Source organism: Arachis hypogaea, chromosome 14 (assembly GCF_003086295.3).
Source record: "Arachis hypogaea cultivar Tifrunner chromosome 14, arahy.Tifrunner.gnm2.J5K5, whole genome shotgun sequence".
In the NCBI taxonomy this organism is placed as follows: Eukaryota; Viridiplantae; Streptophyta; class Magnoliopsida; order Fabales; family Fabaceae; genus Arachis; species Arachis hypogaea.
Genome location: NC_092049.1, coordinates 136,545,703 through 136,566,644, shown reverse-complemented (window position 1 = coordinate 136,566,644; position 20,942 = coordinate 136,545,703). Strand labels below are relative to the sequence as shown.

The window sequence follows — 20,942 nt, the reverse complement described above, 5'->3', positions numbered from 1 at the left end:
CTACTACCCAGGTATCACAAATACACATTTATTCAAAACCCCACGATTAAACTCGTTTATCATAATCCTCCTTTCCCGTCTCATACCCGGAGCAAGTGGACAACGCCACTGCCTACTACCCGGGGTCGCACATCACATTTCAATATTTTTTCATTATTATCCATTTAACATATTCATTCATTAATCATATATGCATTTATACTCAGCCATAAACAATAATGGCTTTGCCGTAACCCGGCAATAACTCAGCCATCCGGATCATGGCCCAATCAAGAACGGGCCATTTAGCCCTCCGGTTCATGGCATACACGGTACTTCCACCGTCATCCTCCATATCTCATATAATCATCTTTGATCATCATTGATCATAACTTTTCCCCTTGCTTCACTCGCAAGTTACCACATCCCCTAGCTCATTGCTAGGCATATCAGAATGATTTAATACATAAGAGGTGAGATCGGAGGCTTAGAAGTATGAGATTTGGCTTTTAAAACTTAAAAATCAACTTTGGCATGAAAACAGGGCCACGCGTACGCGCACTCCACGCGCACGCGTGGATGGCCACAAAACTCATCAACGCGCAAGCGTCATACGCGCGGACGCGCGGGTTGAAAAATAGCCAAACGACGCGCAAGCGTCAGCCACGCGTACGCGTGGGTGGTCTTGCGTCCCAGGCACAAAACTGGCACAACTCTGTTACAACTTTCAGAAAAATAGCTGGGCATTTGGTGCAGCGCATCGACGCGCCCGCGCACACCACGCGCACGCGTGGATAGTGCCTTCTTGAAGAACGACGCGTACGCGCAAAGTACGCCTATGCGTGGAGGGTCATTCTGCTAAAAATTTTCTAAGTTAAAAGCTGCAGAATTTACAGATTCAACCCCCAATCTTCCGACGGACATAACTTTCTCATTTTAAATCATTTTTCACCCGTTCTTCAAACGGCATGGACATCCCGGATCCAATTTCATTTCTAAACAGATTTGGTACAAAACAGAGATCCGTAGTCCAAGTTATGTCCCGTCAAAGTATGCCCAAAAACCATGTTTTCATACAAAACCACTAGGTGCCATTTTCAAAACAAGCCATTTTCAACTCTTTTCAAAATCAACCAAAACATGCCAATTTCAACTCTTTTTGAAATCAATCAAAATGTACCAAAATCCACATCAAGCCATCCTCAACTCACACATTGACACTTTACCAAAAATCCCCAAAACCACATCTAACCATTTTAACACTTCTCAATCAAATGGCTAAAGGACAAACACAATATCATGTCATACATCCTTCCTCATCCCAATTTCCAATAATACCATTTCCAATCAACCATCATTATACGTAATCAATATCATACTCACTATCACGTGATTTCACCCACAAATCAACCTTAATCATTCCCCAAGCATATATCACAACATACATATCTCTAATGCATCATCATACCATCAAGGCATCAATAATCATAATCACATATATGATCACATAATATATCTCAACCGAACCAAACATACCTCGTCTACATAATTTCACCCAAAATTACCAAATTCCACACTTCAACTTCTCAAACCTTATTATTCAATAACCAACCTAATCATTCATATATTCATTATCTGAAATTCATCCAATCACTTGTGTCATCATACAATGCACACATCGACTTACCTTTCTTACCTCTTTCCGGCCTCCGGCCCAAAATTCACGGCCTCCGGCCCAATTTTCACAATTTAAATGCATAAACCACAAATCAATACTCATTACCCAGTACATCAAATTCTCAATACACCAAGCATACAAGGTCACACAATTCTCAACCCAATCATTAATTCACATTACATATCAACTATGCATATTAGCACCAACCATTTACACAATCCAAACTTAATCCTAGGGGCATCTAGCCTAGGAATTCTCATCACAACACACGGTATTTAAATGAAACTTAAACCGTACCTCTTGTAGCCAAACCAATTGAGCCTCTTCTTTGGAATTCTTCACCAACCTTAGCTCCAAGCCTTACCAAAGCTCCTCAAGCAATACCAATCTCCCAATTGTGCACCAACATCACCAAATACACTAATATAACCAATGTCACATACATACATCAACCTGGGGCTCATAAAAATGATAAATCACAAGGGTTTGAGCACTTCTTACCTCAGCCCATATGAAGTAGGGATAGAACTTACTTAGAATCCATGTTGGAGTATCCCTAAACACCCAAAATCACAAGATTTCAACACTAACTACCCAAAAACGTGTAACAGTGGGGAATTTCGAAAACTGGGCAGAGATGAATGAAATACTCACCACCAAACTTAGATAGAATTGTAGAGGATGAGAAGAGAAACGCGTGGCCGCAAACGGCTCGTCAATCGGAGCTCCGTAGCTCAAGTTATGGTGGTTTGAAGATCAAAGAGAGTTAGGTTTTCTCTCTTCTCTTCTCTCTTCTCAAATCAGCGCCCCAACCCTTCTTTTTAGGGTAAAATGAGCTGAAATGCTCACAACTAATGTTTATATATGTTGGGTCTTGGGCCCACTTAGGCCCGGTTCACTTATTTTTGCCCATTGGCCCAATTTTGGGCCAAAACCTTTAAGATTAGCGCTCTAAATCGCACTTTAAATATTTCTACCTTCCCTAATTATAATTCCTCATTTCTTAATCTTATTTACCCGTAATCAATTTCCTCAGTTGTAGTACCAGACAGATCTCAGCCGGTACTGCCGGTCAAAATTCCACTGCGCACTTTTACGCAGAAAACTATATTTTCCGACTCGGAAAAATTCACTGAATCCAAATATCATATTTAAATTATCAAATTCCAATTGCCAAATCTTCCAACCATATTCGCTCCTATTTAACTTATTATTTACTAAATTTTGGTTAGACTGGGTATTACACGTCGGGCTTCAAAGATGGAGAAGATAAGAACACAGAACCGAGGAGAAGAGAATAGAGTGAGCATTGTGGCCTTCAAATTTGGGGATTAGGGTTTTAACTTCAACTGAGGGACCAAATTGATACGGGAGACTTTACTCTGCCACATCAGCTAGCCGTTGTAAAGCCCACGTGTCACGAAGGCTGCCAGCTCAGCTTTCCGGTTGCGCCAGGTGTCCAGAAATTGCCGGAAGGACAACTTTGAGTCCCGGAGTGCAAGTTCGGGGATGACTTTGAGGAACTTTTAAGTTCAGGGACTACTATGAGGCTCGAGTGCAACTTCAGAGACTACATTGAGACTTATCTCGTATAATGTGTTCTTCGTTTTTCTGCATTCCTCTCAATTATGTTTTATATTGAGAATTTAATTCATATAGGTCGCGTTTGGATACTCAAACACAAATACAAGATAGCTATATGTATATATTTTTTCCCTTTTGAATAAAATAGAGTTGAAGTTAAGAGTTAGACTTTAGTCTACATTAAGAAAAACCTTAGTGCATCATATTGATTGATTCATAATTAAATGATCGTTCAACGAAATGGTAAAAATGATTGCAAAGAGAGTTTAGTTTTCACTAATTATTATCAATGATTTTTTTCGCTTTATAGGTCATTGCAAGCTAGAAAAAATGGTATTCATAGTAAAAGCATCTCGAGTTGTATGTTTTTTATTGGAACGTTGATATATGACTCAAAAACGGCCTAATTCTTGTAATTTTGAACAAGTATTAATGTTATTTTTATTGCTAAAATTAAAGTAATACATTTTTAATATTAAAAAAATTAATTTAAAAATTAAAGGTAAAAGGTGGAGTTAAACCCTATTTTGGTCCCGAAATTGGCGAGTTGCACTGATTTGGTCCCTGACTTTTCAATTGCTACACTTTGGTCCTCCAAATTCAAAAAATTGCACCAATGTAGTCCCTCTTCAACGTCGTTAGAGAGATAGCTCAAGTCTTACCATATTAGACATATTAAAACGACATTGTACCCGTTTTTACGCTAAAAGAGCACTAAATGATGTCATTTAAGGGTTTGAACAATATCAAAAGGGAGGGATATAACATTTTAGTATTGTTCAAACCCTCAAACGACGTCATTTAGTGCCTTCTTTAGCGCCAAAACGCATACCACGTCATTTTAATATGTCTAGCGTGACAAGACTTGAGCTACGCCACTAACAGTGTTGAATTCCAGCGACGGAAGATACACGAGGGCAGTGACGGATCTAGAAAATTTTGGTAGTGGGGGCAAAATTTATATAACATGATAATAATTTTTATAATAAAAATAATATGTGTATATAAAAAATTAAATATTAAATTATCTATTAACTACTATATATCTGTATATAAATATATGTATTGTTTAACTTATTTTTAATGTATATTTTATATTTTAATATATATTTTATACAGATAATTATTTTTTATGTACATATAACATAATTATTGTTATGATTATATTTTGTTATTGTAAAATATGATTAGCCTTCAAAATATCTAATATACAAATTAAAACACTAAAATAGTCATTTAAATAATAATATATAATTTAAAATTCTATTCTTTTAGGTTTTATATTTTTAAAAAATTAAGTAATTTTTTTCTTAATACTACCATCAAAATTTTTCTCTTTCCAAATATATTACTAAACAATTATTTAAAAATTCACTTCCCAACACAATTAGAAGCCGACTCTTATTGATATTCATAGTTAAAAAAGTTCTTTCAATTAATATAGTTGCTACGCAAAAATTAAAACTAATTTGAAAAGAAGATAAATAATATTCTTTTGAGTTGATTTTTAAAAAAAACACTAATTTCGTTTAAATATGAGAATTGATCATTCTAACAAATATCTAATATAAAATTTTTAAATTGACGATTAAGTACCAAAAGTTGAGTAAAAAATTATTATAGGATCAAATTTAATAATTTAATAGGGACAAATAAATATTATTATGATATACTACTAAAAAAAATTTCAAATTGTAGTGGGAGCACTTGCCCCCACACCAATGCACTTGGAACCGTTTCTGCACGAGAGATTATATTAGTGTACTTTTTTAAATCTCGAGAATTAAATTGTAACAATTAAAAAATCAGGAACTAAATTAGTACAACCTTCCAATCTCAAGAACCAAAATGGGTTTAAACTCGTAAAAGGTACCACAAAAAATATAAAGAAGTGTGATATTAAGTTTTTAACTTTAGCAATAGGTTTTAGTTACTGGTAAAGTTTATAACTACCGCAGCTGCTATAATAAGTCACTTTAGACTTCACTTAATATCTATACCATTAAATAATAAGATATACAAATATTATTTTCCTTGTTAGCAATAGTATTTATGCTTTCGGTTCAGCAGCTACTTTTCCTCTTACGCAGGAACAACAGGAACAGACCTAGAGAATGGTGAGTAGTGGTTTTGATAACCCCAAAATTTAAGAAATTATATTTATATATAAGATATGTGTTTAAAAAATAAAAAATATATATTATATAATTTAGTAATTTTATATATATTATTTTTTATTATGTAATAAATTTATATTTAATTATTTAATTCATTAATATCTTTTACTTAATTAATTTAATATTATACTCTCAGATTTTTGTACATTTTAAATTAGTTTTTATATAATAATTTTTATATTTATTTAAAAAAAATTATTTTTTTATATTAACATATTTAACATTTATATTATTATATTAATAATGACTTACATAGTTATATTTTGGTAATCACATTATGTACTTTAGATATTCTTTTTTTATAAAAAATATTCATTTTTCTTCTAAATTTACGTGTTAAAAAATTTATAAAGATATCTTATATCTTATATTCTAAATAATAATTATTGCGTCTCTCAAATAATAATTTATAATTAATTTTTAAATTTTTTAAAATTTTTAAAGAATTAATTTTAATTAATAAGATATGTGATAATTTTTAACTAAACACACTATAAATTATTGGTATTTTTTAATTTTATAATATATTATTGATATTGTTATATTTCTTTTATGTAACTATTATATTAAAAATAAAATTGTGAAAAAAATTTATAATTATATATATTTTGATAAATCTGATTCCCTCTTCCCCTTTTCTCACCCTCTCCGTTCTTCCCTTTCCTGTTTCCTTCTTTCTTTCATTCATTATTTTTCTTTCTTTCTTTCTTTCTTTTTTGCCTCCTACTACTGCTGCCGTATATGTTGTTAGAAAGGGGAAACAAGGGTGGTTAGGGTAGGTTAGAAAGAATTAGGGATTGTTGCCTCAATTAGGATTTTATTTGGGAATTTAGAATTAGAGTAAAATTTATATGAGTAATATAACAATTTTATAAAATTAAGAGTAATAGAATAATTAAAAACCTATTTTAATCCAACATTAATATTTATTAAAAATACTAATTAACTATCAATTTACAAATTATTTTCAAATAAATAATTCTAATTCGATCACTATAGATAATATAATTAATTTTCATTACTCATAAAAATTAAAGTATTAATTTCTAAAATCACAATTATTTAAATCAAACCATGTAAATTCTTATTATTTTACGAATCCTAAACTTTATAATTTAAATATGAAAATTACCTAATAATTATATAGATAAAATTTCTAATTTAATTATCAAAACTTGATTTAGTTAGCTTTAATAAAATAATTTTCGAAATTAAAACCTTTAATGAATAAATAAATTGAAATTGGCTCATAATAAGATTTTTAGAAAATTCTGAGCCTTACATCCTATCCACCTTATAAAAATTTTCGTCCTCGAAAATTTAAAGTAATACATAGTCTTTGCACTCTACTTTTTAAACACTTAATAGAGAAGTATAAAATCTTAGTATGCATATATAAATGTTCAAAACTTTACAAAAACTTGCGGAAACAAAATAGGGTGCAAATCAAGATAGGTGTTTACAAAACAAAACGGTAGCTTGTGTGGCAAAAAGGACTATAGAATAGGCTGGTACAAAACAACAGATATAACGCTCGCTCATAGATCTCTTACCCATTTTAGAACTTCAGCCCCCCAATTCCATCAATCATTTCACAACTCCAAAACCCGCCACAATCCTAACATCCGTAAACTTTTACGACGAACAAACTGCTATACTCCTCATAACGTTGCACGCTTACCAATTCATCTTTCATGTCTATGAATAGCATTTTTAAAGTTTCATTTGCTACCCTTAAAAGTCATACGTGATTCTAAGGCAATCATTGAGTTTATTCAAAAGAATACAAGACCTTGGAAAAAAAATAAGCGACAAAATCCGCCAGGGTTTGAAAGGATTGTTAAAATCACAAGTAATCAGGAATACATAAGAATGATTCCCGAATCAACAAAATCCGATAGAATATCAAAAGGAAAAGTAGTGTAGTAGTTTAAAGCAAAATTAAGTCGAGTCAAGGAATATGAGGTTTACAGAAAAAAGAATATCTAAGACCAAAGACAAGGCTCATAAGTCTCGAGTAGAATTAAGAATACTTTCGAATGAATTGCTCATAGAGAATGAAAAACATTTCAAAAATTATTTCACATTTTCAAAGGAAAAGTATGCATCAAACACTTTGTAAAAGAAATAATAAAAGTATAAATATGGCATTATTTTTATACAATTTCATGTTAAAACAGATTATGTAGAATTTATAAAACGAAGTAGACACCGGTTGGATTAAAAGCAAAAATATTTTCTTAAATATTTTAGAAAGATAGTTAGGTACACAACTCAACCAAAGGTAATAAAAAAAATTGGGAGAAAGTCAAATGCTTGTTCAAAAATTCTCGAGGTTCATATTCAAACAAACGTGTATAAAAAGTTATACCACAGATAGAAGTCAAACTCTATTTAGAAAAGAGAAATCCGAGGTAAAAATTTTCGTACACACACTTTATCTTACATGAAAATTTCTTAACTTCCATTCCTTTTAAATTCTCATCTGTATCCACGTTCAACCGTTATCTTTGACTTCCAACAAACTCAATCAAGGTTTTAAACTCATTCATTATTAAGCGGCGACCTAAACAATCGATCTTAGTTCGAAAACTTAGCAACCTGACACGTGCTCAAACACATCAGTGCAAAATCAAACGCCATAACCTGCAACATTTTCTAATTCACCTCCTACGTTAACAAGCTGTGTACTAGCAAACTAACCTATTGTTACCCATGTCTAGGAGTCACCGAAGAACTCGAGTTTACTTAGAGGGATATAACACCTAGGAAGAGCAAATCAAATGACAAGGACAGCGTTCGCATGAAGTCGAAAGGATAAATAGAATCGTAAATTAACAGGAATGCACAATAACAATGAAATGTTCCAGAAGGAGAGTCAATTTACATCTTTCTTAGGAGGTCTAAACCAAAGAACTTCAATAGGAACCATAAGAAAAGCTAACATATCCAGCCGAAACAAGTTTAGGCCAAATAAAGGACATACAAAGTTCGCAAAAGAGAAGATAACATGATTCAAGACAATGTTTACAAGATGTTAAGAGGATGACATGAAACACACTTAATTAGGACATCCATTCACAATGGATAGAACTAAGAAAATCATTTCACCTTTTTAAAAGAAGATATGAAACAAACGTTTTTCAAAAGAAATTTTAGAAACATAAGTGTTGCATTATGTCAAGACAAGTTTAAGTCAAAATAAGGTATAAAAAACTTCTTAATTTTAACTAGGGAAAATGCAAAATCTTAGAAGATACTCAAGTATACAATCAAGTAGAATTTGCATTAAAGACTGTAGTATGGTTGGAAGAATTTAAGTTATATTCAAATCACATAAAAGCTTTCAACATCCACATAAGAAAGTACATGCAAAAGTAAGGACAATCTTGTTGAGATTTTCAAAGAATAGTTGTGGGCATAATCGAATAGAGAAAAACAAAAGTGAAATTCTTTTAAAAGATCCTAAGTAAAAATTAAAAAAGAATGCTATAAGACACAAAGTATCACAACAGGACAAGATACAAATGAAATGCAAAACATAGAGCGGAAGGATTAAACCGCATAATTAGTTTACTATGACAGTAACTCTCAGAGTTCAAAACCGCTTAAAATTAAAGGGCTGTGCATGTACTTCTTAAGAGAGATATTTCAAAAGATTCAAGCAAACTTACAGGAATATATTAAAACAGAAAACAAATCAAATTAAAACTTCTTTAGAAAGGTCTGAAACAAAATTTTCGAGAGGATTAAATAAACGATGCAGGTTCGAGTCAATTCAAGGGTTTTTCTAGCTCATGTAAAAGAATTCAAAATCGATGACCACATTATAAGAACCAAAAGAGAAAACTAAAAACCGATCAACTAGATTATGCGTAAGAAAATTCAAATTGCTTTTCAAGATGTAGTCAAGCAAGTGATTCCAAAATGAAGAAAAGAGAAATAAATGATACGTCAGATACAATAGTACGATTCACAGCACATAAATTGACACCATCCAGTTAGAAAGAAATACAAGGCTCACAAGTGAGGGTAGCTAAAATCAATCACTAATGTTTCCAGAGATCTGCGAATCATTTGTGGCACCAGAATAAATCCAAGATCAATTCAAGGAGTACAGAATTTATAAAGATGGCTATTAACAGTAATAAGAATAAATACCTCAAGTTTCAAGCAACAACCGAATACAAACCAAGCAAAGGCAATGTATGAATGGTAAGATAAGGTTGGCAGTTAAATCAATCACATTTCACGAAGGAAATAATGAATAAGGAATTCCAATGCAATTGATAGAGAAGGAGATAACACCAAGCACGATTAAAGGATTATACGCCAAAACGGAATTAACTTCAAAATTAATTTCTAACGCTCCCAAAGCCCATGAATTGCATCACTTATCAATCCTACTTTATCTATGATAACCCATTAACTTCTTCGTAGACATAACCATTAACATTAAGTTGGCCAGACTTAACATCAGCAGTTATGCAACGATAAGCTAACAGCATTAATCAATAGACAGTCATGTTCATAAAACTTTAATTCTTGTTAACTGAACAAGACCTACAATATGACAAACTCTCAGCATATGCAATGAAGCATAGTCAGTCCATTCCCAAGGCTCTAATTAGGATGAACTGCTCTGATACCAAAATGTAACACCCTCACTACCAGAATATCACGCTTCCGGCTGCGCCACTCTGATAGCAAAAAGTATTACGACTACTTTATATACTAAATATTACAATAGGAGCCTCTGACTCGACATCGTATCACTGATTTCTTTGAAAACCGAAAATAAATACTTTATCTAAAAAAAACTACAAGTAGGCATAGATTTATATACAATACTCCTTACATAATATCTCATAATATAGTATACATATAAAACATACAACTCCTATCCCTCTTACAAACTTGTAATAATAGAGACGAGGGAAGAAAATAATCTAATTAATACAACATATAAACAAAGCGCAGTATAACTCTTCATAATGCTTCAACCGGTTCCTGAAAAGGTAAAGCTGTAGGGGGGTGAGAACCTAACCACATGGTCTCACCACGGAGTTTCAAAGTTGTCATAAGAAGATATTCAATAAAAAAACTGTTTTCAAGCTCAGTGATTATCATTGCCTTATGAATCTTTTAAAAACCAATAGGTAATCGTCCAAAACCTTTTCAAAGAAACAATGTTTAATCTTTCAGAAATTCGGAACCTTTTCTTTCTTATAAGAAAATCTCAATCAGAAGCCAACCAGGCAATCAAACAACACAATCATTAATTCAGCACCAAAATTCATTCTCAAATGTAGCACGCCAGAACAAACACAGGCAAGACAGACAAGGAAAGCACAAGTAGGTAGCAGTTACAGCAAATAGTTAAAGTAGCAGTTAAGAACAGTTTAGCAATTAGGCAAACCAAAACAAGTTCAAACCCAAGTAAAGCATACAAATGCATATGATGCATGCCTGTCCTATGGCTGATGAGGCTCATCTGTCGGTTATCCAACCAACCCGACAAGTCTGAATTGTCCTTAGACTGTCCCCCGACGTGCATCTCCAAGAGTCTATGCATAGCTTTTTCTCAAATAATCAATATTGCTCAATGGGGGTAACATTCCCGGGAATTTATATAGTGCCCGGTCACACTTACGTCGTAGGATCAACAGAGTATCGAGTTTTCAACCTGGTACACGTGGTGGCAAGCCACGGCACTTAATCCAGGGAACCTCGTATCTCAGATATTTCAAATTCATAAGCCATATAAATAATTCATTCATCATTCATCAATATCTAAGCCATTCTCAATATCATCATCATTCGTCAATCCATATCCCATTTCCAAATTCATTCAAAAATCATATTTCAAATCAATCCTCATCATCCTTCTTTCCGTTAATCAACAATCTCAATCCAAAACATAATTCTTTTTTTGATAAATAAAGTAATCTTAAACCACATAATGCTTAAAACTAAACCTTTTTAAAATAATTACTTCAAATGAAACTTCTAATTTTATAAAATTTCGGCAGCATCTCCTCTAAAATTCGGATTCTGCCACCCTTTTCGGGTCCCAACAAAACCATTTCTCAAACTCCTTTCAATTCAATTTTAAAATCAGACCAATTTCAATATCTCAGCCCATTTTCAATTTAAACTCATTTTTCAACAAATCAAGCTTATTTCTAATATTATAATCCTTTCCAGATCTCAATTCATTTCCAACAAAGCCAACCAACATTTACTCAAATCCTTTTCAACAGTTTCAAATCCGAGTCATTCACAAATCTCAAGCCATTTTTCAAACCCAAATTAACTCTAACATCAAATCATTTTCTCATTCTCAAATTATACTTGATAAACAAGCAATCACATTCATTCAAGGCAATTCAGTTCAATTCATAAGACTCCATAATGGCTAAAAATATTTATTTGCTTAAATATCAATTTATAACAACTCTTAAGAATAAAAATGAGTTTAATGAAAACGCCCCTACCTCGATTAGCCAAACTCGTGGAATTTAAACGCGACAATCCCCTTTTCTTCCTAATTTGCAGCAGCGTCAATTTTCCTACGGTAATGACAATGGTTGCAGCAGGATTCGAATTTGATGAAATCAAATGCAGGAACAACACTGAAAGTTCAAGACAACACCGAAACTGAAATGGAATTAAAACCAGAACAAACAGATAAATGAAACCAAGGCAGGTTAGCGTGTAAAAGTGAAACAGAACCAGGGAAAAAGGTTAAACCAGGATAGAGACACTGGACTTGAATTGGGGCAAGAAAATAGAAATTCCAGGGCATTCGGGCGGTGACTGTGACGGCAGCTATAACCACCACGGCGTAGCCATACAAGCAGCAGCGGTGACTGTATAACCAGTAACAACTCACAGTAGAACCAACTTAACAGAAAAGAAGATCTGAGGCAAGATTAGAGTTTACCAAACAGACTTAGGCCTCAGTGGCGGTTTCTGGTGGCAGTGGCGGCGGTGTGGAGCTCCGGCGAGGGCAACGGCAGAGTCTTCCCGGCGACGGCAGTGGATCTGAACAGAGATAGAAGAAGCAGCAGCAATCTCCAAGCAGTTCTGATGGCCACAACACCGTTTCTGGCAACCACAGTCGCGGCGGCAAGGGTTCGGGCCGAGGACGACGACGGCGAGGCTCGAGGCGACGGCGAGGCTCGAGGCGACGGCGGTGACTTCGCACAGCACGGCGGCGTGGCAGTGGTGCGACGTCAACAACAGAACACAGATCCTCTCCCTTCTCGTGTTCTGTTCGACGGCGCTCTCTCTCCCTCTCCCCTTCGGCGGCGACGACGAGAAGCATGGCAGCTGGGCGAGGCGGCGGCGGCGCCAGTCACAGTCTCCCTCTCCCTCTTCCCCTTTTCTCACCCTCTCCGTTCTTCCCTTTCCTGTTTCCTTCTTTCTTTCATTCATTCATTCATTCATTTTCTTTCTTTCTTTCTTTCTTTTTTGCCTCCTACTGCTGCTGCCGTATATGTTGTTAGAAAGGGGAAACAAGGGTGGTTAGGGTAGGTTAGAAAGAATTAGGGATTGTTGCCTCAATTAGGGTTTTATTTGGGAATTTAGAATTAGGATAAAATTTATATGAGTAATATAACAATTTTATAAAATTAAGAGTAATAGGATAATTAAAAACCTATTTTAATTCAACACTAATATTTATTAAAAATACTAATTAACTATCAATTTACAAATTATTTTTAAATAAATAATTCTAATTCGATCACTATAGATAATATAATTAATTTTCATTACTCATAAAAATTAAAGTATTAATTTCTAAAATCACAATTATTTAAATCAAATCATGTAAATTCTTATTATTTTACGAATTTTAAATTTTATAATTTAAATATGAAAATTACCCAATAATTGTATAGATAAAATTTTTAATTTAATTATTAAAATTTGATTTAATTAGCTTTAATAAAATAATTTTTAAAATTAAAATCTTTAATAAATAAATAAATTGAAATTGGCTCATAATAAGATTTTTAGAAAATTCTGAGTCTTACACCTGCTCTTATGTATACTTAAAAAAGTTACTTTTATAAGAACAAAAAATTGCACCCAAAAATAGTGACAAAAATATAGTGAAAGAACTATACTACATATATATATGAAATAGAAAGCAGAGAAAAGAGAGAGATGCTTGTGGAGGATAACTAAAGAAAGGCTATTCTTCTCGATAAGATAAGGTTTGAAATAAGGGGTTAACCGTTCTTGAAAGATTATTTATTTTTTAAATTAATCTTCAAATAATTTTTTAGTTAAATTAGCCCCTGAAAGATAAAACATAAATTAAATTAATCCTTCTGTTAGTTAGATTATGACGTGTTATGTTAAATATCACGTGGCATGATGACATGGTAAGTTAATGTTATATGTCATAAGATGATTAGTTGACGTGTTAGATCAGTCACATCTGGCATGCCACGTGTCATTTGATATGTCATAAATTTATTTATAATCAAATTAATCCCTAAAAATACATATGTAAGTCATTTTCATCCCTAAAATTTTTAAAATTGATTAAATTAGTTCTTATATAAATTTTTTTTATAATATTAAATTTTTAATATTTCTTAATCCTACTCATTTTAATCTTATTTTTTACACCTTAATAAAAAAATTTCAAATAAAATAATAAAAATAATTAAATTGTTACAAAATTATTTTCACATATGTATTTTTAGATTTTTTATTTTCAAATTCAATTTTTTTGGTGAAATTGTTTTATATAAATAATTTTATCAAAATATTATTAATTATATACTAAAAGTTTTAATATTTTAGATCTCACTAAATAAATATCGAAGTTATTTTAAATATTGGAAAAGAATATGGAACCAAAAGCTTACCAGCCAAAAATTAAACAAAACCACAATAATTTATATTAATAATTAATTAATTTTAAATTTTTAAATTCAAAATTTAAAAAATTTAAAATTGATTAGATAAACCTAATTAAAACCTATGAAAACCTTTCTCTCCTCTCTCACATTAACCTACCTACCTCCAACAATCACACAGACCCCTCTCTCTCTCTCTCTCTCTCTCTCTCAACCCTCTCCGCCTTGCGTCATGGCTTCCACCGCTGAAGCCGCCAGAGAGTTCCTCAAAATCCACGAAACCTCCTTCTCCGACACCCCCCCAACACACAAACCGTACGGATCCTATTGGAAGTTCATGAAGAAGGTGTGCATGTTAGAGTTCCTGGGCGGCAAAATGCTCCACCAGCTCCTCCACGTGAGGCAGTAAGAGAGGAAGAGGTTCCTTAGCGATTTGGCGAAGAAAGGGTTGGCCGGTGAGGCCGTGGATATTGGGGCAGAACTCATGATGCTGACCAACAACGTGATATCGATGATGACGATGAGGCAGAGGCGGAGGCGCTGAGAAAGGTGGGGGAGGACACGGTGGAGCTGAGCGGGAAGTTCAACGTGTCGGATTTCTTGTGGTTCATGAAGGGTGTTGATATTCCTCAGATCTTCTTGATGATGAGTAGGGGGAATGCGCATTTCGTTCTCCTATAGTTTGGTGGATATTTAGGTGCCGTTTTGATGATTAAAGAGACTGTAAACTACACACTTGATCTTAGCTAAAATTGAATAATTACAGAAATATAAAAAAAAAACATTCATTTAGTATAAAAAAAACATCCTAATACTTAACAAAAGAAACATCTAATTATATTTTAGCAAAAATAATTAAATATCTATAAAATTTAAAAAAATATGAAATTCTTAAAGAAATAAAGACATTCACATTTGCAATATAAAAAAATTCGAAAAATATATAAAAGAACATCCATTTAGTATGGAAAAGAAACATTCCGATACTTAGCAGAAGAAACATCCATATATATTAACTCGTAGAAATTTTGGATTCAGCCAAAGGTATTTGGCTGATTTTTGGCTAATACCCTTTTGGTTCCCTAGCATTGGTCTTAAATATTTTAATCTTTTAGATCTCACTAAATAAATATAGTAGCTATTTAAAAAACTATTTAAAATATTAAAATTCAACAATTGATCTTACAAATCGATTTTTTAATTATTGAGTTCTACCATATAAATTATACAATAATAAAAATTATAATTTAAAAAAATCTAAAAGATTTAAATTTTAAAATAACTACTATATTATTTAGTGAGATTCAAAATATTAAATTTTTAAATATATAATTAATAATAATTTGATAAACTCATGTAAATAAAAAAATTTCACTATAAAAAAATTATAATTTAAAAATATAAAATTTTAAAATACAAATGACAAAATAATTTTATAATTTAATTATTGTTATTATTTTATGTAAAGAGAATTTTGTTTATTAAGGTCTATAAAATAATATTAAAATTAGTAGTATAAAAAAATTAAATATATATATATATATATATATATAAGGACTAATTTGATTAATTTTTAAAATTTTAAAGATGAAAATGACTTATGTGAGAACTTTCAAGTACTATTTTGATTATAAATAATTTTTTTACATGTCACTTGACATGTGGCATGGTAAATGTCACTGACCTGACATGTCAACCAATCATCTTGTGACACGTGATATTAACCTACCACGTCATTATGTCATATGACACTTAACGTGACACGTCATCGTCTAACTGATAGAAAGACCAATTTGACTTGCGTTTTATCTTTCAAATACTAATATGACTAAAAAAATTATTTAAAAATTAATTTAAAAATAAGTGATTTTTTAAAAATAAATTTGACTATTGTTCCGAGGGTTACCTGAAACTGGAGGTCGATCTCGGACGAGATCTTTTGTACTGGTCGGAGATGACGTGTCCGGCTGGCTGGTGGCGGCCGAAGCTGTTGTGTCCGACTTGTTGGACTGGCTGTACTGCTGATCCTTGGTCACCGGAGGGTGGGGGTACCTGCAAGAGACTCCGATGCTTAAGTTAGCATGGGTATTAAACAGGTTTTATGTAGAATCAGAGTATGAGTTATACCTGGGTGCTCCAGTGTATTTATAATAGATGGGGCTGACCTTTCTGATAAGATAAGTTAGTTATCTTATCTTATCTTATCTTTATTTTGGGTGAAGTCAGCTTATCTTCAAGGGAACCGCCTTTATCTCTATAGCTTGGATTGCCTTTGGATTTGGGTCGTGTTCCTCTATTTGGGCCCTTTATTGGGCTCTCCTGTTGATTTGGCCGACCTCTTTGAGAAGAGGTCGGGTAGCCTGACTTGAAGAGGTCGGTCGCTTTGTCGCCAATCATCCCAGGTCGGGTAGCTCGACCCAGGGTATGAACAGTGCCCCTGCTTGAGCTCGGTCTTCTTTGTCGAGGTCGAGTCCTTGACTTCGGTCCTTCTCGTAGCGAAGCCGAACTCAAGCATTTTGTCGACTCCTTTTTGTAGCAGCTTTTGAATGTAGAACGTTTTTCTCTAAAAGCGCGCGCTTTTTAGGGAACGCAAGCGGTTTTAATATCCGCATTTAATTGGCATTTAATTGCCCCCATTCTCTCTTGGCTTTTATTTTGAATTTCTCGATCAAAAAACAGTTTCTCTTCTTCGCTTCTTTTTCGTAACTTCTCCCTTTACTTTCTCACTTTCAACTTTTTCCTTTGATTTTTCTGAAGCCTCCGCCTGTAGTTTTCGCGTTTCAATCCCAGCGACGTTGCTTTGTGACTTTTCCTTTTTCGTGGGGGAAGGGGTGATTCTGGATTTTGCCTTCCGCTTTTCTGCTTTTCTTTGCAGCTTTCTCTCATTTTCCAGGTTTGGTTCATCTTCCTTCCCTCCTTTACGCCATTTATTTTGAGAAAGTTTTTATTTTGGCTGGAGAAAGTTTGGATCTTTCTGTCTTTTTCGCTGTGCCTGATCACTGTGTGTCTCGTAATTTCTTCGTCTTTTGCATGGTCTTTTTCGCTTTTCCTATTGCTTGATACCTTTAGGGCTTTTGCATGTTGTGAAGTGCTTTTGATTTTGAAGCTTTGGAATGATAATTTTGTTTGATTCTAAAAAAAGGTTGCATCTTTGACGATTTTTGCCTGGTATGTTTGATGTTTGTTTCTTGCTGATAGACTATAGGAAGATGACTTTCTATATTGTTTGTGTTTTGTCTCTCTCTTATGAAAAAATGCTTGCTGTTTGAGATCTTCTATTTTGTTTGCGAGGTGCCGGAACGTAAGTAGATTTTCCTTGATATCTTGCTTTGTTATTGCCTCCAAAGGATGCCCCAAGACTTTCAGTTTGAGTCTTGGGGTTTTTCCTTTTCTGTGTATTTGCCCGTCGAGATGTTATGCCCCTTTGTCCGAGATGTTTTTGAGTAATTCATTCTCCTTTTCTTTTTGTAGGATTTAGTTGGCCTCATGTCTTCCCGAAATAACGTTGTAGAGATGCCTTCCCAGGTTCCTGAGGGTATAGCCGATTGGGTGGACTCGATGGTTCTTATGTGTGTCTCTCTAGTTGATTCTGAGTTTTGTGCGTAGCTTAGGCAGTTTCATAGTGTTTGTAGTAATCCCAGCGATGAGAAGAACTATGAGCTTGTCCCTCCCTCTTCTGACGAGAGAGTCTGCTTTTCTACTCGGGTTGTTGATGATCGCCCTTTCTTTTATGTTTATGATTTTTTCTTCGGTCAGCTGGGTATCACCCTTCCTTTTACTCAATTTGAAACCGACCTGTTATGGTCCTGTAATGTTGCCCCCTCTCAACTTCACCCCAATTCCTGGGGCTTCATAAAAATTTTCCAATTGTTGTGCAATGGTTTTGGTATTCCTGCTTCCCAATCTCTCTTTTTCTATCTGTTTGTCTTGACTAAGTCCGGTGTGGTAAAAAAGAAGTCGGCTTAGGTCTCCTTTCGTTTCACCCAGGGAAAGAAGGTCTTTTCCATGTTTGACGAGTCATTCCGTGATTTTAAAAATTACTTTTTCAAGGTCCGAGCTATTGAAGGAGCTCGGCCCTTTTTTCTGGATGAAAATGACGAACCTGCTTTTCCCTTGGAATGGCAAAAAGATGTGAGGGTCTCCAGATATACGTGGGAAATGTTGGATGAGGCTGAGCGAGCTTTTGTGATTGTCTTGGAAGAATGCTGGGGTCATCCTCCCCATCTCAAGCTTTGACGACCTAGCCAAAAAATTTCTGGCCAGATTCTCCATCCAAAAAAACAAGGCCAAGCACGCCCCCAATCTACTAGGAATCAGGCAAGGAGATCGGAAAAGTCTTCACAACTACATGGAAAGATTCAACAAAGCATGCCTGGACATGCAAAGTCTGCCAACAGAAGCAGCTATCATGGGTCTCATTAATGGCCTGCGAGAAGGACCTTTCAACTACTCAATATCCAAGAAGCACCCAACATCTCTAAACGAAGTTCAAGAAAGGGCGAAAAAATATATCAATATGGAGGAGAACTCCCGATGGGGAGACAGCTCAAAAACCAGATTCTCCTAACCCACTACGGGACAAGGATAAAGAGTCCAGGAAGAAAGAAGACCAACCCACTGAGAAACCTATCTCTTGTGAATGTTTACCGAGAAATATGCAACACTGAGAAGATCTCACCACCTCGCCCAATCAAAAACAAAGAGGTCGGACGAGTTGAAGGTTCACCTCATAACAAAGAGGTCGGACGAGTTGAAGGTCCACCTCACACCAAAGAGGTCGGACGAGTTCAAAGTCCACCTCACAACAAAGAGGTCAGACGAGTTGAAGGTTCACCTCACAACAAAGAGGTCGGACGAGTTGAAGATCCACCTCACACCAAAGAGGTCGGGCGAGTTGAAGGTCCACCTCACAACAAGGAGGTCAGACGAGTTGAAGATCCACCTCACAACAAAGAGGTCGGACGAGTTGAAGGTTCACCTCACAACAAAGAGGTCGGACGAGTTGAAGGTCCACCTCACACCAAAGAGGTCGGGCGAGTTGAAGGTCCACCTCACACCAAAGAGGTCGGACGAGTTGAAGATCCACCTCACAACAAAGAGATCGGACGGGTTGAAGGTCCACCTCACAACAAATAGGTCAAACGGGTTGAAGGTTCACCTCACAACAAAGAGGTCGAACGAGTTGAAGATCCACCTCACACCAAAGAGGTCGGACGAGTTGAAGGTCCACCTCACACCAAAGAGGTCGGGCGAGTTGAAGGTCCACCTCACAACAAAGAGGTCGGACGAGTTAAACATCTACCTCACACCAAAGAGGTCGGACGAGTTGAACGTCCACCTCACACCAAAGAGGTCGGACGAGTTGAAAAGGACAACGGAGTGCGAACAAGCCTTCTGAGATTTCAAAATTCTTGGGGCAACCACATATTCTTTCCAGACCACGGGAAAGTGAAGAACTCATATTATACCTCGCAGTGGGAAGCCGGACAATTGCCTCAACTCTAGTCAGAGAAGACGAAAGTGGGCAACAACCTGTCTACTTCATCAGTAAAGCTCTACAAGAGGCCGAACTAAACTATCAAAAGATAGAAAAAGTTTGCCTGAGCCCACATACTCACCTCTCAACGACTCCACCCATACTTTCAAGCTCACACTATCAGAGTTCGGACCAACCAGCCCATAAAAGGCATCCTACAGAAAATAAACTTAGCTGGAAGAATCCTACAGATGACAGCTCGGATAATTCGGGGGACCTTGGACAAAACCAGAGAACATCTCGGACAATTCGGGGGACCCTGGACAAAAATAGAAAACAACTTGGACAACTCGGGGAATATGAGGTCCACCACATACCCCGAGTACAGAATGCCCGAGCTGATACACTTTCAAAACCAGCTAGCACCAACAACTCAGATAATTCGGGGAACATGAAGTCTGACACATACCTCAGGAGCAGAATGCCTGAGCTAATGCACTTTCAAAACCAGCCAGCACCAACAGCTCGGACAAATCGGGGAAAATGAAGTCCGACACATAGAAAGCCCGAGCTTATGTATTTTCAAAACCAGCCAGCACCAACAGCTCGGTCAATTCGGGGATATGAGGTCCGACACATACCTCGGGAGCAGAATGCCCGAGCTGATGCATTTTGAAAACTAGCCAACACCAAACCAGGGGGCAATAACAGAAGCCTCATCCAGGCTACATTACAAGACCACAACAAGTCGATCTCGAAGGCGGTATAAGGAATGTACTCAGGGTCAGCCACAGTAACACGCATTAAAACTATGGAATCCAGCCAACCAGACATGCCGTCTGGGATCTTAGTAGACATCTCAAAGACATAGGTCAACTATGGGGTTACTACCAAACAACTCGGGCAAATAAGGAAACAACTCGGACAATAACAACAAAACATCAGGTGTCAGATACAGCAGTAAAAGGGAAACCCCAGGACCCACACAAAGGTCCAGGGGCACCCTTTGGAGGCAACAATAGGGCAAGAACACAGAAAAAAGAAGTCGACAACCTATACCCAAACAGTCCGAACACCTCTCACACAAAAAGTCAAAACAAAAGCTAGAACTTTTGTACAAAAGGAGTCAGGCAACGATGAAAAGAAACAGGAACAACAACCAAACCCTA

General features: G+C 35.1%; 1 protein-coding gene across 8 annotated transcripts in view; it reads right to left on the bottom strand.

The window, feature by feature from the left end:
- LOC112744451 (uncharacterized) overlaps window positions 1-13,011 on the bottom strand; it is a 30,155-nt gene extending 17,144 nt beyond the window's left edge. For 2 of the 8 annotated variants that reach the window (XM_029292355.2, XM_025794081.3), the window contains exons 1-3: window positions 12,365-12,991; window positions 12,154-12,290; window positions 11,916-12,053 (exon numbers count right to left, since the gene is read on the bottom strand). In XM_029292355.2, the coding sequence (XP_029148188.1) occupies window positions 11,916-12,053; window positions 12,154-12,290; window positions 12,365-12,858 (769 nt within the window). In that variant the 5' untranslated portion in view covers window positions 12,859-12,991. Of the gene's footprint in view, window positions 1-10,233; window positions 10,443-11,915; window positions 12,079-12,153; window positions 12,291-12,364 lie in introns of those variants that run through there. The other 6 variants (XM_072215506.1, XM_072215505.1, XR_003172790.3 and 3 more) reach the window with 5 other exon arrangements.
- Window positions 13,012-20,942: the final 7,931 nt, after the last annotated feature.